The sequence below is a fragment of the Ovis canadensis genome, chromosome 14 (genome assembly GCF_042477335.2).
Source record: "Ovis canadensis isolate MfBH-ARS-UI-01 breed Bighorn chromosome 14, ARS-UI_OviCan_v2, whole genome shotgun sequence".
Classification (NCBI taxonomy): domain Eukaryota; kingdom Metazoa; phylum Chordata; class Mammalia; order Artiodactyla; family Bovidae; genus Ovis; species Ovis canadensis.
The window spans coordinates 78,499,554-78,522,138 of NC_091258.1; the positions used below are offsets into that span (position 1 = coordinate 78,499,554).

At 50.7% G+C, this 22,585-nt stretch overlaps 1 protein-coding gene across 2 annotated transcripts in view; it reads left to right on the forward strand.

Annotated features, from left to right (window-relative positions):
• Positions 1–22,585, forward strand: part of LOC138419380 (uncharacterized) — a 78,401-nt gene that overhangs the window by 45,467 nt on the left and 10,349 nt on the right. Inside the window, exons 3-4 of one of the 2 annotated variants that reach the window (XM_069552233.1) lie at positions 8,389–8,513; positions 17,623–17,795. In XM_069552233.1, the coding sequence (XP_069408334.1) occupies positions 8,389–8,513; positions 17,623–17,795 (298 nt within the window). Of the gene's footprint in view, positions 1–8,388; positions 8,514–9,737; positions 9,839–17,622; positions 17,796–22,585 lie in introns of those variants that run through there. The other variant, XM_069552234.1, reaches the window with a different exon arrangement.

Below are 22,585 nucleotides of genomic sequence, written 5' to 3' on the forward strand. Positions count from 1 at the left end.
TCTCGGGTGCTGAAGCCTCTCCTTGTCGGCACTGTGACCTCTCGGGTGTGTGCTCACAAATCCCCTCTGAGGATGGAATAAATTAGCTCGGTCTTGGGATGCCGTTCACAGCAGCTTTCTAAAACTCAGAAAGTGGACGTTTTTACAAGTCTCTCTTTTCTTGTTTTTATTTTTGATTATAGAAGTATTAGGTAAACAACAAAGACCTAACATATAGCACAGGGAACTACATTCCGTATCCTGTGAAAAACCATCATGGGAAAGAATATAAAACAGAGTACATACATGTGTTTAACTGGGTCACTTTGCTGTGCAGCGGAAATTAACACAGCAGCGTAAATCAACTATACATCAAGAAAAAGTACTGTATGTTTTTTGTGCAAAGAAAAGGAATTCCCTTTTCATGTTCTGAGGCAACATTAAGAGACTTCCTGTGTGTTTTTTTCCATCTCTCTCTCTCTGTCTCTGCAGCCGCCCCCTGGCCCATTGTGGTTTTCCTAATTATTTACTTAACACTACCCCACATCCTCTCTGTTTCACACACCCCTTGCAGGTCCCTACCTGGTGTTAGGAGCCTGCATCATTTCACAGGCAGCCATAAGCAGGTTTCCATCAACCCTCTTCATTTAGACTATCAGACAATCTGTTTTTTTTTTCTTTTCGATCCATTTAATTTTCTGAAATCTATTTTATTGAAGCATAGTTGATTTGCAGTGTCATGTTAATTTCTGCTGTCCGAGAACGGAATAACACCATCTGCAGTAACGCGGATGGACCTAGACATGGTCATCCCCAGTGAAGCGGGTCGGACCCTTCCTAGTGCGTGCGTCCCGTGCTGCAGGCCAGCGCTTCCCACATTTCTGGGTGACGACGTTCCCCCCTACCCAGTGTCAGTCCTGACTTGCTGAATCCACTCCGTCCTCACTCACCCACTCGGAAGTGTCCACAGGGCAGACTGGATTGAGCCTCACATCAGCATCTGATGTCCATTACAGCTCAGCACCCCAGCCAAAACTCTGCTTGAAACGGTCCTTTGGGGGAGAGCAGTGCCTCCCAAAATTAACTTAGTTATGACATGCCATAACAAAACATAGCATAAGCTAGCATAGCAGCGTGGTGCAGCAGGATACAGTGTGCGACGCAGCGCAGTGTAACAGCATTACGTGACACAGTGCGTTGCTGTTGTTCAGCCACCAAACTGTGGCCGCCTGTGAATGCGAGAGACGAAGGTTCAGTCCCTGGCTCGGGAAGATCTCCTGGGGAAGGAAATTGCAACCTACTCTGTACTCTTGCCTAGAGAATCCCATGGACAGAGGAGCCTGGCGGGCTACAGTCCATGGGGTCACAGTCGGACACGACTGAGGTGCTGAGCTCAGCACACACAGAATAGGTAACTAGTGAGCACCTACTGTGTAGCTCAGGGAGCTCTACTACGCGCTCTGTGGTGACCTAAGTGGGGACGTGATCCAGAAAGACGGAGTGCGTGTATACACGGAGCGGGCTCACTCTGCTGTGCAGCAGAGACTAACACAGCAGTATAAAGCAACTCCAATCCAATAGGAATTATTTTAAAAAATTTTTTAAATATTGTATTTGATACTGTTAAAATATTTTAAGTGTACAATAGGAAGCTCTAAAATAGATCATTTAAAATATTTTTTTGCGTATACTTTTGGGCAAGTAGGAGAGTCTATCGTGACCTGTAGAGTCTCCGAAATTAAATGAATCCCTAAATTAAATCGTTAAAGAAAGAAAGGAGTCAAGTTTATGAGTGTATTCATTTCCTGGGGTGGTTGTAAGAGGTTACCACAAACCTGATGGCTTTGAAACAACAGGAGTTCATTTTCTGGCGGTTCTGAGGCCAGAGCCCCGAGGCGAGGTGTGGGCAGGGGCCCTTGTGGACACCCGCCTCTGCCTGCCTCCTGGCCTCTGGCGCTTGCCGCTGGTCCTTCCACCCACCTGAGCCCCCGCCGCAGCCGTCGCACGTTCCTCATCTCTGTGTGTCCCGGCGTCCCCCCCCTTTTCTACTGGAACTGGGGGCTCCCCCGACTCCAGGACACGCACATCTGCAGAGACCCTGTTTGCAGATAAGGTCACATGCTGAGGTTCAGGTCGGAGTTTGACCTGGGTTGGGATGAGGGGGCACTACTGAGCCAGTGCAGAGAGTCGTGGGCACAGGCTTAACGCTGGACATGCCTGGACTGCAGAGACCACGTGGACCGCGAGGGGAGTTGAGGTTTTTTTCCTTTGCTGTTTCGGTTTCCCTTGGGCCGAAACTCATTTAGGTTTTGCCCTAGTTTTTGTTTCATTTGGGCAGGCTTATCTTGATTTGCAGACCCAGCTCTATCACCCATCCGATGCGGGTATGATCCTCACCTGAGGCACGGAGCTCCTCTCTGATGTTTAAAACACGTCAGAAGGTTACGTGATCGTGCCGTTCAAACATGTGTGCACTCAGAGAATTTCAAACAGCAAAGACAGTCACAAAAACAGGTTGGGTGCTGGAATCCTTTTCTCTCATTTACAACACCCTTGACATCCCAGACCCACCCAAAGGTTCTTCATTTTAAGAGATTGAAACTCCTCAGAGTGCCCTAAATTCCAGTGTGGTCGTGACAGGACAGCTGTTAGCCGCCATAAATCTGAGCTTGCACTCCGCTCCCGTAGAAACAAAACTGAACCCTCAAATCACTCCAAAGCTCTTCCAGATGGAGCTGCTGTGACCACCCTGAAGAGCTCAGAGGAGCACCCTTCTACTTGCTGCTGCTGCGTAGATAAAGCTGATACGTGTGTCCACTTTTGGGGAATTAGCCATGCAGCCAAAGCCGTCATCGGAACAACTGATTCTCAGTGAGTCTGAAAGCTGAGATCTGGCAGTCAGAAAGCTCGGCCCGGCCCATGTCTGGGCTTGGGTTTCACAAGTGTCTTTATGAAAGTTCCCCTCGCATCTCCTCATGCATTCTTCTCTACATGTGACATATTTCACAGAGAGATAAGGGGAGACATTCCCACGGGCCAGAAGGAACAGAAACAGGATTCGATTCAACTTGTTTGGGATGAAACTGGTGGCCATCGAAACAAAGCCATCGAGAATTAAATAATAATTTTTAAAAATGGTCTCACCACCAGACGCCGTCTGCAGCTGTGGAATCCTGCCCCAGCCCACAAGCGCGCTTCCATTCCAGCAACGCACACAGTGCGGTGGGAGCTGGGCCCAGGGCTGAGGTTCCTGCACCCCGGGCCTGCAGAACAGACTTAAACCTCTGCCCACACCGGCTGTGCCACCTCCTATTTCCCCTTTCAACTTTTTCCTTTTTACTTCTTCATATTCAGAATACCTTTTCTTAAAAAAAAAAAAAAAATGAGAAACTTTTATTTGTTTTTGTTGACTCCCGAGCAAAGCTTCAGGGGTCTTAAGTTAACTCATAGACGCTTATGTGTTCCTAAAAGGAAAGTATTGTGCTTTGTTTCTTCCGGTCTCGGTCACAGAGGTTAAGAGCTTTCTAGACAGAATTCCACTTTATTCTTTCACAGGGAGGTGTTTTGTCTGGACACCTGGGGAAAAAAAAAAAGGCAGCTTATACACAAGAGCTGGTAGAATGTGATTATTGATTCTTAAAATCTGGTAAATAGAAAATCATCGGATGCTCAGTCTTACATACATATTTCCTTGGGACTTTCCCAGTGGCCCAGTGGTTAAGACTCGGCTCTTCCAATGCAAGTACTGTGGGCTCGGTCAGGGAACTAAGATCTCTCATGTCATGCAACGTGGCCGAGAAAATATTCTTTAAAATTTTAAATGTGTGTGTGTGTGTGTGTGTCTTGTTGATTTTTGGCTCTCAGCTATTTGGGGACTTATTCTTTTTGTCTGAAAATAGGAAGAATTTTCAAGACTCCCTTGTTTGTGCCACGGGGCCCCCATGAATTGCACTAGCAAATCCCAAATGAAGTTATGGGGAAACATCCGAAGAAAGTAGCTCAGCCTTTTCTGTTGAAAGGCAGTTGGCTCTGTGTGTTGTTGTTCAGTCACTAAGTTGTGTCCAGCTCTTTGCAGCCCCACGGACTGCAGCACGGCAGGCTCCTCTGTCCTTCAGTATCTCCACAAAGTTTGCTCAGATTTGTGTCCATTGAGTCGGCGATGCCGTCCAACCATCTCATCCTCTGTTGTCCCCTTCTCCTGCTTTCAATCTTTCCCGGCATCAGGGTCTTTTCCAACAGGTTGACTCTTCACATCAGGTAGACAAAGTATTGGAACTTCAGCTTCAGCATCAGTCCTTCCAGTGAATATTCAGGGTTTGATTTTCTTTAGGATTGACTGGTTTGCTCTCCTTGCAAGTCCAATCAACTTTCAAGAGTCTCTGTGTGCAAATACATTTATTCTAGACTTTCATGCTTCCTCTTTTCATTCAGAATAAACTCGAGCTTGTTGTAACAGAACAGCAAGGTAGAGATCTCTGAAAACCAACAGAGTGCCCCTGACTGCTCCACTGCCACCCCACGGTGTAACAATATGAAAAATGGTTCGCATCTGCTTCTTCTTCCCATAGGTTAGTGCACCAGCCCGATTTTACGATCACCTTTACTCTAATCCGTTGCTTTCATCGCTGACACCTAATCTTACATAAGTGTGTTAGTCACTCAGCTGTGTCTGACTCTTTGCAACCCCACAGTCTGTCCATGGAATTCTCCAGGCAAGAGTACTGGAGTGGGTAGTCATTCCATTCTCCAAAGGATCTTCCCGACCCAGGGATCGAACCCTGGGTCTCCTGCGTGCGGGTGGATTCTTTACCATCTGAGCCAGCAGGGAAGCTCACATCGTATGTGGATCAAAACTAGGAAGAGTTTGCTTTTTCAGTGAATCATTGCTGTCGGTCCAGCGCAAGAGCTGCCCGGGTTCAGTGCTCCTTTCCCGTGTTTCGCTTGTGCCCTCTCACAGCTGGAGTGACTGCTGAGGTTTACCAAGTGACTGTTGGAAAGCAGGCACGGTGCGGAGCGCTAACAGGCATTTTAAAATTTATTCTTCAGAAAAAATGGCATCCTGGGGCTAGATTGGCTCTCCTGCCATAGATGAGGAAGCTGAGATTCTGAGACGTTCTAATGACCCACCCAGTCACACAGCTAATACACAGTGGAGCGGGGACTCAAACCCTGGTTTGCCTAAACGGACACACAGCTGAGTGTCTCGCTATGTTGTTTCAGTTTGATTTTTATTTTTCTTATGAATACCTCATGAGCTTGTTTCTGCTCTAAACACTCGGTTAATTTCTTCACTTAAAAAGTATGGATTGGGAGCTTCCTGGACCTCCAGCGGTTAGGACTGCCTGCTTTCACTGCCGAGGGTTCGGTCCCTGGTCAGGGAATTAAGAGCGCACGAGCGATGTGATCGGCCAAAAGAGAAGAAAACCGAGCATTGATTCCAGGACTGCTGTCTGCTAGGTGTGCCATCTAACCAACACGACGCCTGTGTGGCTCTCGAGGGGCCAGAACATGCTCCCCACAAACATGCTTTCTTGGCATGTGGACTGTTCTGAGTCTCGAACCACGGAGACCTTTAAGACACAGGTGAAGCTCTAAAATCAGGGCCGCGGCTCCCCTGTGCCCCTCTGAATAGCTCACACTAAGGTGTCTGTCCCTCTCTCGATGGGTTTATTTAGCACCCGCCCTTCACTCCGCTGCATCACTCTCCCTCCAGCCAGCCATCTGTTTTGGCTGCACTGGGCCTTCGCGGCTCTCTGCGGGCTTCCCCTGGCGCTGGCGATGCGGAGCTGCTCTCTGGACTGTGGCCCGGGGTCTTCTCTGACGGCGCAGCTCGGGCTCTCGAGCGCGGGCTCAGTAGTTGTGGCGCTCAGCTTAGTTGCCCCGCGGTGTATGGAGTCTTCCCGGACCAGGGGTTGAACCTCTGTCCCCTGCATTGGCAGGTGGATTCCTAACTACTGGGCCCCCAGGGAAGTCCCTTATCTGCGTCTTTGACCAAGCTATTCCTCTGACTGAAAGCTCTCAGTGGCTTTCCATCACTCTGGAGATAAAAAAACCTCCGCAGGAGCCCAGGGCCTCTCGACGCTGTGGCTTCTGATGTTCCCTGCAGTCTCACCTCCACCCTCTGCTCGCCCCTGAACCTGCCCTCCGCCTGTGCCCAGCCCCACTACGCTCATGTCTAACAGAACTGGCCCTCTGTCATCCTTCCGGCTTCGGTTTCACTGAAATCAGTGCCTCTCCATTGTCCCGTAATAATCCAAGTGAAAAAAGATCCCCGCTCTGGTTATCTGCTGGGTCTGCCTTCCCAGCACTTAGCACCTGCATACTAAGTCGCTTTAGTTGTGCCCGACTCTTTGCGATCCTGTGGACTGTAGCCCGCCAGGCTCCTCTGTCCACAGGATTCTCCAGCAAGAATACTGGAGTGGCTTGACGTGTCCTCCTCCAGGGGATCTTCCCAAGTCAGGGATCAAACTCACAGATCCTCTGTTTCCTTGTAACTTTTTTTGTGTATCAGTCTGTCCCCTTATCTCTTTTTTATCTCCCTTACCTGAGTTGTTCAGCCGTGTCTGACTCTCTGTGAGCCCGTGGACTGTAGCCCGCCAGGCTCCTGTGTTCATGGATGGCAAGAATACTGAAGTGGGTTGCCATTTCCTTCTGCAGGAGATCTTCCCCACCCAGGAATGGAACCCGGGTCTCCTGGATTCTTAACCACTGAGCCACATGGGGAGCCCCTATGCAAAGGCTTATGTCCTGCTTTTTCTCCCTGATAGCTCAGCTGGTAAAGAATCTGCCTGAAATGCAGGAGATCCCTGTTTGACTCCTGGGTCAGGAAGATCCGCTGGAGAAGGGATAGGCTACCCACTCCAGTATTCTTGGGCTTCCCAGTGGCTCCACAGGAAAGCATCTGCCCGCAGTGCGGGAGACCTGGGTTCGATCCCTGGGTTGGGAGGTCCCCTGGGGACGGGAACGGCCACCCACTCCAGTATTCTGGCCTGCGGAATGCCATGCGGTTGCAAAGAGCCGACGGAGCGACTTCCACTTCACTTTCACCTCGCTTCAGATATAGCAGGATACTAAACGTCCTTCAAAAACAAATGTTTATAAATTCTTTCATTTTAATTGGAGGTTTACTGCTGTCCAGTGCTGTGTTAGTTTCTGCTCCCCATCAGGAGGAACCAGCCGTAGGGATACACGTGTCCCCTCCCTCCCGCCCCGGCCACGCCACCCCTCTAGGTCAGCACGGAGCACCAGGCTGAGCTCCCCGCAGCAGACAGCAGGTTCCCAGCAGCTGTCTGTTTCTGGGCTACGCGCTCGCTCGCCCCAGCCTCTCCTTCCCCGCTGCGTCCACAAGTCTGTTCCGCAGGTCTGCATCTTGACTGCTGCCGCGCATGTGGGTCCATCTCTACCATCTTTTTAGATCCCATGCATACGTGTTAACATATGACGCTCGTTTTCCTCTTCCTGCCTGACTTTTAAAGGAAGGCGCTTGCTTTCTCTGACCGCGAAGCACTGCCTCATCTCCACACTGGATGCTCTTGGGCAGGCGTGGGATTTTCTCGGCCCTGCCCCCGTTCCCTTGGCCTCCTGCTGCCGTGCGGCCCTGTGGGCATGCTGTGAATAGCCTCACAGTCCGGAGGTGGGCTTGCCCGTGTTGAGTTCTGTCTGTCCTTCACTCCGAGACCTGTCTTCCGTGTTCTCCACAAAGACTGTGCCAACCACACGCAGTCACCTTAGGGCTTTGCCCCTTTCTCCACATCTTTGACAGCCCTGGGTTTTATTGCTTTTTTCATCTTTCCCAGTTGTTGTTGTTGTTGTTGTTAGTAGTCTATTTATACAACTTAGGAAGCGAGGAGGAGAATGTTTAATGAGCATGCAGCGTGCATCAGTGACGTTAGAATCATGACAGGGACTTTCCTGGTGGTCCTGTAGCTGAGACTCCGTGTTCCCAGTGCAGGGGCCCAGGTTCAGTCCCTCGCCAGGGAACTGGACCCCACACGGTGAAACCGAGAGCTCACGTGCCGCGACTGAGGATCTCGAGTGCTGCACCCCCCGCCTGGCACAGCCAAGTAAAATGTGTTTAAAAATTATTACAGATGGCTTTCAGTGTCTTGAGAAGACAACACGTCTCAGAAATAACTTGTCAGTCTCACGGGAGTCAGCAGCCTCTCATTCTGGTCTCGACGTCCAGTTTTTGGGTCCCAAGTAAGGTGGTGTTTTTCAATATTTGACCCCCCTGCCGATATCCTTTGCCTACATTTTTATCTTGAGGTTTTCCCCTCTCTTTCACCTCGTCACAGTCTGGACTCCTGTGTCTGTGTAGACATGCTTTGAATATACGTTTCGTGACGTTTTCACGCAGATGTTCATTAAGGCTTATTCGTAACGGGGTTTCCCTGTCTCTCGTTTTTCCAGTTTGCGGAGACAGACTTATCAACGTTTTCCTTTATATTCACCGGCTTCTTTGCTTCGTTTCCTGGGCCCTTGCCCCATCCCACGACTATGAAAGCGCATCTTCACCTACATTGTCTCCTGGTGAGGTGAGCAAAGGAGCGTCCTGCCTGCTCCAAACACTTCCCCCCACCCCCGTGCAGACACACACGCAGTGTCCTTTAGCAGTCAGGCGCCAACGCAAGACCTGGACCAAACACGGACACCAGCCAGGGTCCCGCTGAAGGTGGTTGTTTCTCAGAAGAGACAAACCGTCTCTGAAAACTAACCATTAGGATGTCAGCTCGGACCCAGCTGCCAAATAAAACGCCAGGGCAGACACCCACCGTGGAATTTCCCCCTGATTAATGACCTACGGAGGCCAGGCTCAGGTCCAAGCTCCGTATACATCGACACCCAGCTCAGGAAGGGAACGGTTTTCCCAGAAAAGGCACAAATGCCCAGTATTCTGGCCACGTCCACTTCTAAACCATAAAGAGGTTTAACATTAGCTACCTCTTTACAGATTAGATCCCTGAGCCGTGCACATAGCTGGGTTTTCTCTATTTTTCTGGGGTGAGAGATCTCGTGTCCTTGTCTGGAGACGAGCTGAAGGTCTGTTCCACGTGTGCGCAGTCCACTGTTTGCCTCATATACGAAGGTTTTCAGTATTGACGCACAACGGCCGTCTACTTCCAGGTGTGTTTGTCGAGCTAAGTCATATAAACATGGGGATAACACCTCGACAGTGGGTCCCTTTCCACTCCTGTTCCTCCATACCTGACTTTATAAATCCCTAAATACATGCATTCAAGGGGTTGTTTGCTTTCTTTCCAGTGGGCTGTCTCATGTAACAGCAAGCACTGTGGTGCAAACACTTCTGCCAGGCACATCCCCGAGCCCCCCAGCCTCCAAGCTTGCCCACCTCGACGCCCTTCCGCGTGGGAATCCCAGAGTTCTCTCTGCTCGTAGCTCCTCACAAAGAGCTGGGTGTGCATTCAAAGAGCGATTGCCCGCTCCTGATGTGTTCCCGGCTCAGCCGTGACCCTGTCTTCCCTTGGCACATCTCCTCTTGCTTTTCTTGACATCTGACCCTCCAATTTTATTATTATTATTATTATTTAAGGATACAACTTCATCTCGTTGAAGGCCAAAGGCGAAGGGGGCGACGGAGGACAAGATGGGTAGACGGCATCACTGACTCAATGGCCATGACTTTGAGCAAACCCTGGGAGTCCGTGAAGGACAGGGGAGCCTGGTGGGCAGAATCGGACACAGCTGAGTGACTAACGCTTTTACTTTTCACTTTTCTCATGGCTGCTTTTGTGCCCCAGAGGCAGAACTGAGTGGTAGTTGAGTCACACACCACATCACCTCCGAAGCCTAAAGGATTTACTCTGGGACACCTTGGGGGAAGACCTCAGCTCAGCCCGTGTGTCTAGTGCTTCAGAACTTCACGTGGACCCAGCTTTGAGGACAATTCAAACAGAGCCCCTTACAGCGCAGCTGGTGCCCCCACCTTCCTCTGAAGAGAAGGTCTGGGGCCCCTCGAGCTTGTGGCCTGCTGCTGCCGTTCAGCGGCTCACTCACGTCCGAGTGACCCTGGGGACTGCAGCTTCCATCCATGGGATTTCCCAGGCGAGAACACTGGAGCGGCTTGCTCCACGGGATCTTCCCGACCCACGGATTGAACCTGGATCTCCTGCCTTGGCAGGTGGGTCCTTTACTACTAAGCCACCTGGGAAACCCCCGTGGACTGTTTTGCAGAGGGTGGAATTTATCCTAAGAGCAAGAATTGGCTGAAAGGCCCAGCAGATGGTGGTTTGGCAGATTTTCCTTAGAGAGGGCACAATAGTGAGGGTGGGTTTTGCAGTCAGTTGAACAACAGGTGAATAGGATGGGCTGGTGAAAACCCTGTTTCTTTTTTAAAATTTTATTTATTTGGCTGTGCCAGGTTTTAGCAGCAGCACGTGGGGTCTAGTTCCCTGACCAGGGATCATATCTGTGCCCTCTGCACGAGGAGCCTGAGCCGCCAGACCAGGCAGAACCCACAAGGTCTGGGGAGCAGTTGGCTGCAGGGCTATGGAAACGGCGCTGGCTTTGCTGGTCTCGCTTCCTTGTTTCCAGGTGTGGTGAGTGAGATGGAATCATGACTAGCGTTCACTCTAGCTTTCTTTGCTTTCCCTTTTGAAGTCATGGCTACTAGGAAAGTCGCTTACTCACTCACATGGCTTGGCTTCTATCTCTGTTGGACGGCAGCGGTCTAGGGAGAGCCGTTCTCTTACTTTCCGATCATCAAGGTTTCTTGTAAACAATGCCCCCAGGTTTGAAATGCGTGGAATTTGAAGTTTTGCTTTATAGGTTTATGGAGGTGGAATTCCCATGCCATAAAATGAACTATTTTCAAGAGAACCATATAAAATAGATAACTAATGAGCACTTATTGTATAGCACAGGGAACTCTACTCAGTGCTGTGTGCTGACCTAGATGAAAAGGAACCCCAAAAAAGAGGAGATATATGAAACGTGTGGCTGACTCACTGTGCCGTACAGCAGAGACGAATGCAGCACTATAAATTAACTAGACTCCAGGAAAAGTTAGCAGTAAAAGTTTTAATCGAAAAATTAAGAATTTTTATTTTAATTTTAAATTTTAAAAAAATTTTCAAACTTTAAACTTTTTATTTTGTTCTGGGGTGTGACATTAGCAATGTTGTGATAGTTTCAGGTGAACAACAGGTACTCAGCCGTACATCTACATGTATCCATTCTCCCCAAACCCCCCTCCCATCCAGGCTGCCAGAGAACACTGCGCAGAGTTCCCTGTGCCCCACAGTAGGTCCTTGCTGGTTCTCCATTTTAAATACACCAGCGTGTCCGTGGCCTTCCCATCCTCCCGAACTGTCCCTTCTACCCTGCGAACATAAGTTCACTTTCGGTCTGTGAGTCTCTTTCTGTTTTGTAAGTTTCATCTGTATGATTTCTTTTTAGGTCCCACATATAAGGATGTCTTTTGATGCTTCTCCTTAATTTCTCTTTAACTGAAGGGTAGCTGCTTTCCAGTGTCGTGTTGGTCTCTGCCATACTGCAGTGTGAATCGCAATGAGTGCAGCGTGTGCCCTCCCTCCAGAGCCCCCTCCCACCCCTCACCCCCTCCCACCCCTGTGGGTCCTCACAGAGCACAGGGTTGAGCCCCCACATCATGGAGCAACTTCACAGCGGATATCTATATGAAAAAAATGAGGATTTTAAAAATTTTATTAATTTTTAATTGAAGGATAATTGCTTTACAATATTGTGTTGATTTCTCCATACATCCCCTGAATCGGCCAGTCACTCAGTTCAGTCGCTCAGTCGTGTCCGACTCTTTGCGACCCCATGAATCGCAGCACACCAGGCCTCCCTGTCCATCACCAACTCCCGGAGTTCACTCAAACTCATGTCCATTGAGTCAGTGATGCCATCCAGCCATCTCATCCTCTGTCGTCCCCTTCTCCTCCTGCCCTCCATCTTTCCCAACACCAGGGTCTTTTCAAATGACTCAGCTCTTTGCATTAGGTGGCCAAAGTATTGGGGTTTCAGCTTCAGCATCAGTCCTTCCAATGAATATTCAGGACTAATGTCCTTTAGGATGGACTGGTTGGATCTCCTTGCAGTCCAAGGGACTCTCAAGAGTCTTCAACACCACAGTTCAAAAAGATCAATATTTCTGCGCTCAGCTTTCTTTATAGTCCAGCTCTCACATCCATACATGACTACTGGAAAAACCATAGCCTTGACTAGACGGACCTTTGTTGGCAAAGTAATGTCTCTGCTTTTTAATATGCTGTCTAGACGGACCTTTGTTGGCAAAGTAATGTCTCTGCTTTTTAATATGCTGTCTAGGTTGGTCATAACTTCCCTTCCAAAGAGTAAGCGTCTTTTAATTTCATGGGTGCAGTCACCACCTGCAGTGATTTTGGAGCCCCCCCAAAATAAAGCCAGCCACGTGTCCCCTCCAAAGAGAGCCATTCAGTAGCGTCTGGTGCATCCACAGCGGTGTACCACTACCACCTGTATCTAGAAGCAAAATACTTGCCCCCAAAGGACCCCACTAAGCAGCCCTTCCCCCTCCGCCCCGCCCCCCCCGCCCCCCCCCCCCGCTTCCGCCCAGCCCCTGGCCATCTGGGTGGGCGAGGACCTGGAGGGTTGGTAGGCGGATGTGGGCCCGAGCTGGAGGACACCCCGGGGCTCAGTGCGGACACAGTGCAGAGAACTCCACTCGGGTCTTTCCCTAATACTGCGGAAGAACGCGGAAATATCAGCCATCCCAGTCGGTGTTCATCAGCAGTGCAGCCCAGCGGCTCTCGAGTTCCTTGGAGTCTCAGACACCCTGGCGCGCCCATTAGCATCTGAGGAGGAGCCCCCAAAGTTCTCAGGGGCTGCCGCCGCGGGTCCCGGGGGCGCCCCTCAACTGTGCAGACATCGGCCAGTCGGCCACACGTCCCTCATCCTCTCCATGGACCCCTCTAGCCTCCCCATCCTCCCGTCGCCCTGGAGAACTCCATTCTCCAAATTACGCTGCTCTAGGAGTTTTCAGTGGAAGAGAAACTGCTCTTAAAGAAAAAGAAATGAGAATTATGTGCTGTGATAGAGGTGTTAGCGGAGGGGACAGTGGTGAGCCTGTTGTGACTCCTCAATGTATCAGCTCAAGACGCTGCCCGCCTTAAACCTATACAAGGATAGCTCAGTTCTATCTCAATGGAAAGAAGTTTTCAAGTCCAAAGATAAAAAACAGAAGGTTTTCTGGAATGCAGAAATGTGGTCCCGCATGCACTCGTCGGTGCAGCGGATGGGTGGGGGGCGCGGATGGCGGCCTCGGCCAGGCTGGCCCCATCCCCCGCCAGGCAATGTCATTATCGCGGCTCCGCTTTGTTCTCTGCGGTACCAGCGGCGGCCGCGGGCAGGCTTATCGGTCGCCATGGAAACTGCCGCCTGGCGTGGGAGGGGCGGGAGCCGGTGGAAGCGGCGGAGAGGGAGCCTCCGAGGCTGGAATTTTCCAGGCTCCGGAGGTAAACATGCTCGGGTTTGAGAAACACGGGCCAGCACTTCGCTGTCACGTCTCTGTGCCTCTTGACAGAGGAGGCGGACGGCCCGTCTAATTGCTCGAGTATTAGATTCCTCCTGGGAGGGTCGGCAATCCCGCGAGTGGGCATCACGTTGCAGCAGACAGTCGACTCCCTGAACCGCCCTTTTTAATTGAATTATGGATGGTAGGAGGCAAAACAGTAAGGAGAGCTGTAAACACGCAGAGAAAGAAGATGGATGGGTGCGACTGGAGAGGATCGCACTGAGGAAGCCAGCCAGGCGGAGCAAGACAAATGCCCCGGGGCATGGCCTGGGGGCGGGGGGCTTTGAAAAGCGATAGGGATGAGCTTGTTTACAAAAGAGAAATAGACACAGAAAGCAAGCTTACTGGGTTACCAAAGGGGAGAGGGGGCCGGAAGGCAAAATCAGGAGTCTGGGATTAACATAAACACACAAAATAGATAACAGCAAGTCATAACCAGAAGGAAAAGTCATCTGAAATAGGATATAGCCTTTCTGTATGTTTTTTAAAAAGAAGAGAAGCTGTAAAGCTTTTACATAGGTGTTCAGTCGCTCAGTGGTGTCTGACTCCTTTGCGACCCCACAGGCTGTAGCCCACCAGGCTCTTCTGTCCACGGGATTCTCCAGGCAAGAATATCGGAGTGGGTTGCCATTTCCTCCTCCAAGGGATCTTTCCTAAGGGGATGGAACCCGAGCCTCCTGTGTTTGCTGCCTTGACAGGCAGGTTCTTTACCGCAGAGCTGCCAGGGAAGCCCCCAAGCTTTTTACCTAGAATGGATAAGCAACAAGTTTCTTCTGCATAGCACAGAGAGCTATGTTTGGTATCCTATGATAAACCATAATAGAAACGAGTGTATTCAAGAGAATATATATATAACTGAATATATATGAACGTATATAGAACCGAATCACTTTGCTGTCCATCTGAAACTAACGCAGCTTCGTAGATGGACTGGGCTTTCCGGTGACTCGGTAAAGAATCCACCTGTAATGCAGGAGATGGGTTCAAGTATACTCCAATTCAACTATACTATGCTCATTCAATTCTAGTCCACTTTAAAAAGAAAAAGGAAGGAAGGAAGGGAAAGAAAGAAAAAGATGGTTTTAAACAAGTGCGGTGGGAGAGTGCTGTTGGAGAGGCGATTGCCAGCGTCCGTCCGTGATGGCGGCGTGTTGGGACTTCGGCTCCTGGTGCAGGAGTCATGTTGCCCAGATGTGTGCGTGTGGAAGCTTGGAGCTTCGGTTCGTCCATTCGAAGGCCTGTGCAGTGTGTGAAGGCGCTCTGTTTTGTTTAACATGTCCATTCTCTCCTTGGTGACCTCAGGCTCCCACACCCCCGCCAGGTTTTTGCTAGTGTACACCACACTAGAGAAGCTGGCATGAGCCTTCGGCAGATAAATGAGAGGCTGCAGTGTTCATTCTGGTGTTTTTCTCCTTGCCCTATGTGGAGAGTCTCTCCGGGGTGTTTGTCCAGGAAGGGAATTAGGGCTGCTTGTTGGAGTTCATCGCTTCAGCCTCTCTATGCATTGTGGCATGGCTGTCCCGATGGCTGGCTTGTCTTCTGTTTCTCCCACTAAAAGGAAGCCCCCCCGGAGGGCAGAGACGTTTTCCGTCTTCCCTCTCCATCATGTCAGAACACCAGGCACACTGTCAATACCCAGTACAACTTGTAGATGAATCAGGAAAGTGCGAATTATTTTCTTTTGCCCAAAATTGGGATCATGGCACATATGTGAATTTTAATTTTTTTCATATAACATTCTCTTATGATATTAAGTATTTTGTTAAAAGTTGTTTTCATCTTTTAAAAGCTTCTTTTCAGCTGGAGGATAATTCCTTTACAGTGTTATGCTGGTGTCTGCCATACATCAACAGGAATCAGCCATAGGCATACATATGTCCCCTCCTTCTGGAAGCTCCCTCCCAGCTCCCACCCCACCCCAGGGCTCCAGGCTGATGGGGCGCCCCGGGCTGGGCTCCCTGTGTTGTGCGTCAGCTTCGTATCAGTGATCTGATTTATACATGGTGGTGTGTACATGTCAATGCTGCTCTCTCAATTTGAATTTGAAAGCAAGAAAGCAGCCCCTCTGTTTCAAAAACACCGATGAACCCGTGGATCTGTAGGAATGCGTCTTACGCCACTCACTCCCTTGATCTTGACAGAGGAAGAGGCGCCTTTGCGGGGTCTGAGGTTGCTCACTGTCTCCGTGTGTTGCAAGAACAGTCACCATCTTTCCTATCTGGGGCGCCCATCTCATTTCTGCCATTTCTGAAGTGGTGGAAAAATGTACATGCCACGACCGTCACCTTTGAAGCCCGCTCCTGGTGGGCTGCCGTCCATGGGGTCACACAGAGTTGGACACGACTGAAGCCGCTTAGCAGCAGCAGCATTGTCTTCCTCAGAGAGGCTCTGCACCCGCCCCCGACCCAGACTGCCAGACTTCCAAGCCTGCTAGGCCCGGGTCTGCTCGATGGCTCCTCAGCGCTGAGCTGAGCTCCCTGCGCTGGGCACCAGCTCCCGTGACGGTCTGCTCCACACACGGTGGTGTGTGTGTGTCACTGTTCCTCGCTCAGCTCATCCCCACCGCGCCCATGAGTCTGGTCTTGCACAGAGGTTAAAAGTTGTTGTTGAGGCGCTTTCTCTGACACGCTTGGGGCTGTGTTACAGGTCCTTGTTCTTGGTTTCCTGACCGTCAGAGTCAAGGCCTCACCTCAGCCCCGCGTGGGTGGGTGCTCTTGTGTGAACACAGACGGGCAGGGACAGAGTCCCAGAAGTGGAATTATTGGATCAAAGGGTAATGTGCTTTCTAAACTCTATAATCCCCGCCAGAATGTTTGCTAGGAAGGATGAACCGGCCGTCCCTCTCCAACACCCCTTCCTCCAGTCCCCTGTCAACCTTGGGTGGTATCAATTCTTTCATCTTTATCTGCCTGATAAGGCGGGAAATGACGTCTCAGTTTGGTTTCAAAGTCTGGGTTTTGAAACATAAGAGAGAAGTTATCGAGCACTTGACCCAGAGGAGATCCGGGCTTAGTAGGCTTTGAAGTTGGGCAATTGGGGTGGGGGGCGGGTGGGGGGCCCCTCTGAGGAAGAGAACGCAAAACAGCAAACAGGAGGACGTGACACACACGTGAAAATGTGCTCAGGATGAGTGTACAGGCAGCATGGAATCACCCCCCAAATGCCACAGAATGACTCGAATAACAAAAAGTGTCACCCAAGTGACATGCAGTATTTTATGAGTCGGCGGCCTGGCGCACCTCTGGAACGCACCTCCTGTGTGTTGCGCACATTTGCCTGTTGGTTTTGGCTGCATCGCCCCTTCTTCTGAAAATAATTTTGCTCCAGAGTGATTAGACAGCAGCTGTATGTTCCCACTTACATGAGGCCCCCAGAGTCAGAGTCAGAGGGAGAACGGTGGTGCCCGGGGGTGGACGGTGAGGAGGTTGCTGGGCACGGGGTCTCAGTTTGGCAACAGGGACATACCTAGCAGTGCACAGCTGTCCATAAAAGCTGGCTTCAAAGGTGACGGTCGTGGCATGTACATTTTTCCACCACTTCAGAAATGGTAGAAATGAGATGGGCGCCCCAGATAGGAAAGATGGTGACTGTTCTTGCAACACACGGAGACAGTGAGCAACCTCAGACCCCGCAAAGGCGCCTCTTCCTCTGTCAAGATCAAGGGAGTGAGTGGCGTAAGACGCATTCCTACAGATCCACGGATTTATCAGTGTTTTTGAAACAGAGGGGCTGCTTTTTCGCTTTCAAATTCCCGAACAGCTGCAAGAATGTTTTCTGCAGTGGATGACAGCCGCTCAGAACTTGTTTTCCTCTCTTGAGTAACCTCCCCGAGAGAGAGCGCGGCAGGCAGCAGCTCCCAGGCACATTGTCTCACACAGCGCCCCAGGGCGACAAGCCCAAGGGGGGCCGCGTCTGGACAGTCCCCGCAGCGTCCAGGGCAGAATCGTGGACTCGGCGTCCCAGTTGGCGCCTGGCGTGGAGAGTGTGATTTGCCACTTGGTTTAGTAAACACTTCCCCTGTTATTTAAATTAATTCTTTATATACAGTTCTGTTTAAATAAGGCACATTTGTTTCCTCACTTTGATTTCTTTTTTTACCTCCTCCTAAGTGCCCAAGACGAGGATGATGACAGCTCCCATGGAATTTACTTAAAGAGTTATTCAGAGAGTAAATATTCCTTCTTGTCTGGCCTAGTGCATCTGTATTTGAATAATGTATCATCTGAGTCAACACGGCCTTCTGTGCTCTGCGCCGAGCCTCTGCCGCGTTGCATAGCTCAAGGTATGTTTTCCTCCTTTGAAAACCTGTTTGATGCAAGGAATGCTGTTCTGGTTGAAAACTGTTTACAAACAAAACGGTGATGTGCAAACGTTAGTGTTCGAAATAATGAGGCTCGATCTCAAGATAAGCTATGTATTGCCATGGCCTAGTCAGTGGACTCTTTGTAAATATTACTGAGATCACACTTTGAGGGGAAGAAAACCATGTTCAATGAAAGATGGCTTGTCGCACCAGTTCATGATGAAAGCTCAAAGTCCTTCCTAAAATCAGCAGTTTTTTCCCTAGCTTAATTGTTTTAGGTTTCGTTGAGAAATGACTGACATACATCACTGTCTAAGGGGCACAGCGTGATGGCTTGCTTTACGTCTGTTGTGAAATGATTATCACAGGAGGTCAGCTGACAGCTGCCTTCTTACAGGGATATGAGAAAGGGAAAAGGAGAAAAGAGTAAAGGGGAAACATTCACCTTATGTTTAGAATTCTTAGGGTTTCTCTCTTAAGAACGTTCCTACCTATCATACAATACTGTCAGCTATGGGTGTCCCCGGTGGCTCAGCCAGTAAAAATTCTGCCTGCAATGCAGGAGACCCCGGCTCGACTCCTGGGTCAGGAAGATCCCCTGGAGGAGGGCATGGCAGCCCGCTCCAGTAGTCAGCTTGCGTATTACGTCCCTTCCGCATACTGTTGTTCCGTCGCCAAGTCGTGTCTGACTCTGCGACCCTCTGGACTGCAGCACACCAGCCCCTCTGTGTTCCACTGCTCCCTGGAGCTTGCTCCGCTTCCTGTCCATTGAATCATGTCCCTTCCACATGGCTGTGGCTGGAGGTCCGTCCCTTTTGACCCCCTGCTTCTAACTGCTCCTCCTCCTCACTCTGCTGCTGGTAGTCACAAGTCTGTTTCTTCCTGGGTCAGTCTTGGTAAATTGTGTGTTTCTGAGAACCCTCCCATCCCTTCTAGGTTGAGCGGTTTGTTGGCGTACAGTTGTCCACGCAGCCTCTTGCGGTCCTCCGGGTGTCTGTGGTGTTAGTTACCATAATCGTGTCTCCTGTAAACTCAGCGTGAGTTTATGGAGACGAAGCTCTTGCTGGCCTCCTGGCCCACTTTTTGGTGGCCCAGAAACTGGCTTGTGTCTGCTCTCCTGGCCCTGTTGCCTTCTGCTTTTAATTTCCTGTTTGGAAGAGCTCTGGGTTCTTGTAATGAGGGGAAAAAAAAAACCCAACATCTTTTGCAGTTGTTTTCATGACTTCTATCTTTTTGGCTGTGATAGCTCTGTTTCTTTTCATTATGACTTTTGTCTAACAGTGTTTTCTGTTGTCTTCGAATTCGGAAGGCCCTGCCAGACTTTCTTTCTTTCAGACTGAAACTTGGCTTCCACGGGCATGTTTCAGTCTCTGGCATATTTGGATTCTGATGTGATTGATAATTCTGAAAAAAAAAAAAAATGTAAATCTGATCTGAAACTAAATCATACCCAAGGGCAGTTGAAATGCTTTTTCAAATTGCCGTCATGCTGTACAGGATGGTGCTGAAAAACGGGGCGATCAGATCACTGTTTCACTAGCGTAATTGATGGATGGACCGATGAAGGAGGGCTTCCCTGTGGCTCAGACAGTAAAGAATCTGCCTGCAGTGAGGGAGACCCTGGTTTGATCCCTGGGCTGAGAAGATTCCCCTGGAGAAGGGAATGGCAACTCACTCCAGTATTCTGGCCTGGAGAATCCCATAGGTGGAGGAGCCTGGTGGGCTACACTGCACGGGGTCTCAAAGACATGCCCCTCGGACATGACTGAGGGGCTAACACTCTGACTTTCTCTTTCTGATGAACGAACACATACAAGAACTAGGTCCCTGAAGCACTTCCTTCCTCAGTCGTCTCTGTGTCGGAGGAAACTGTATGTGCCACTCTGACTGGAACCGCCAGACCTCGTCGGCCCCACACGCGTCAGACATTTGTCTGCACATCCTCACAGACGGTCTTACTTTCTGTCTGTCCATCAAGTCTGACCCGAGCAAAGCAGAGATTCTGCTAAAAATCTACGCCACAGTTTACCAAAACGGTATCATCACAGACAATGCCCTGCGGAGGGGTAAACGGCCGGCAGGGAGTGACTGGCGTGGGGCCAGGCACCGGTGGCAATCGAATCTTCGCTTTCAGGCTTCACGTTTCTCATGTTTAGAAGAGGTTTCCATGAACTGGCTTCCACTCTGTGCCTCTCAAACCTTATTTCTTCTCACATTTCTGGTGCCCTGAACCAGGCGACAGGTTCATAGCAGGAGGGCTGAAGCTGAAGCTGGAGCTCCAATACTTGGCCCGCCTAATGCGAGGAGCTGACTCATTGGAAAAGACCCTGTTGCTGGCAAAGACTGAAGGCAGGAGGAGAAGGGGACGACAGAGGGTGAGATGGTTGGGTGGCATCACTGACTGGATGGACGTGAATTTGGGCAGACAGTCAAGGACAGGGAAGCCTGCCGTGCTCCAGTCCACGGGGTGGCAGAGAGCCAGACATGACAGAGAGACTGAGCAGTCAGCAGTCGTGTGTCACGGCAGCCTCAGAAACCAAGGCAGGGTGACCCCTCCTTACTCATCCAGCTAGTGAGCGGGGCAGGGGGTCCGATGGTCAGACGTGCCGGGGGCAGGTTTACCCCGCGCGCCGTTGAAATTCTTCTCATGGTGACGTGGGGGTTCCCTCGGGTTGCTGTACAAAGTGCTACAGACCAGGCCTCGTAAGCATCAGAAGCATTTTATCTCCTGGCTCCAGAGGCTGCGAGGTCAGGATGGGGGTGTCGGCAGGGCGGGCTCCCTCTGAAGCCGTGTGGAAAGGTGGCCGCGGGCTCTCCCCTCCCGCTGACCGGCAGCTCTCATCTCCGGGTCTGCGCCTGTGGCCCTCTCTGTACCTGTCTATCTGCAGATATCCGCTGCAGGCTCCTCGGGGCTTTTGCCCTCTGCGGGGCAAGGGTTCTGTGTATGTGCTGAGTCACCTCAGACTCTTCGTGACCCCATGGACTGTAGCCCACCAGGCTCCTCTGTCCATGGGATTTCTCAGGCAAGAATACTGGACAGGGTTGCCATTTCCTTCTCCAGGGGATCTTCCCAGCCCAGAGACTGAACCCACGTCTCCTGTGGCTACCTACATTGGCAGGCGGGTTCTTTACCACTGGTGCCACTTGGGAAGCCCTCTGCCGTCCCCATCTGTCCCCAAATCTCTTCTTAAAAGCACTCCAGTCGTACTGGACTGGGGTCCACCCTATGGCCTCATTTTAACTGGATTACCTCTGCAAACACCCCCCTCTCCAAATAGGGTCACATTTGGAGGTCCTGCAGGTGAATAACTAGATTGGCATATGGTCCCAGTGGCAAAGAATCCACTTGCCCAAGCAGGAGACACAGGGGACTCGGGTTCCATCCCTGGGTGGGGAAGAGCCCCTGGAGAAGGCAGCCCACCCCAGAGTTCCGGCCTGGAGAATCCCATGGACAGAGGAGCCTGGCGGGCTGCAGCCCATGGGGTCTCAAAGAGTCGGACGCAACTGAGCACACACACACACACGTATTTCCTGATTTTTCCCCTTGTAGGTTATAAGATACTGCAGAGAGTTCTCTGTGCGACGCAGTAGGCCCTTGTTGTTTACATGCTTTTATTTGTTTTAACTTCCGGCTGCACGCAGTCTTCCTTGCAGCTCGCAGGCTCTCTGTTGCACACGTGGGTGTCTCTAGGTGTGACCTGCGGGCTCAGTAGTTGTGGCACGTGGGCTTGGCTGCCCTGTGGCCTGTGGGGACTCAGTTCCCCACCAAAGATGGAACCCATGCCCCCTACATTGGAAGGCAGATTCTCGGCCACCGGACCACTGAGGAAGACCCCCTGTTTATATATATATCTATATATAAATTAATATATATAGTGATGTAAGTATGCTATTCCCTATCTCCTAATTTTGTTATACTTTAAAAAAATATATAGACACATATTTAATGTATTCAGATTTCTCTTTTTGCCCTTGGCTGGGCAGGGGTCTCCCTGCTTTGCTGAAGGGGCTCCGCAGTGGCAGACGGCACCCTGCTGGCAGGGGCCCCGTCTGAGCGGGTTGATTCTCAGGGCCTGATTCTCAGGGCCGGCAGTGGCTGATGGTGCTGACAGCTGTGCCCACCCCAGGATAGTTTGATGGTCGCTTGTACAGCGACGGAACCTCCCTGCTGCCTCATTTTCAAATGTAGGTTTTATCACTCTTCATGTATGGGAAAGCAGATAGATCCCTCCTGTCTTCTCCAGAAGGCAGGCAGGAGAGACTAGCAGTTGTGAGGGTTGTTTTCTGTGGTTCAGTCACTCAGTCACGTCTGACTCTTTGGGACCCAGTGGACTGTAGCACAGCAGGCTCCCCTGTCCTTCACTATCTCCCAGAGTTTGCTCAAACTCATGTCCACTGAGTCAGTGATGCCATGCAGTCATCTTATCCCCTGCCCTCCTCCTCCTGCCCTCAGTCTTTCCCAGCATCAGGGTCCTTTCCAGTGAGTCAGCTCTTCGTATCAGGCGGCCGAAGTACTGGCGCTTCAGAGGGTTTACCATGTGCTAGTCATTCTGCGTGTCTAAGTTGCTCCAGTTGAGCCTCAGCGTCACCCTAACAGCCGAGGTGCTCGAGAAGAGAGGTATAACACGTGAGTCACCAACCCAGAGCCAGCGTCTAGTGGGCGCACAATCGATCTGAACCGTATGGCCAGAAGCAGCCCCAGACAGAGCAGTATGCATTCTTTTCAAGCACACATGGGCGGCCTCGAGGACTGGCCGCCTCCCAGGGCA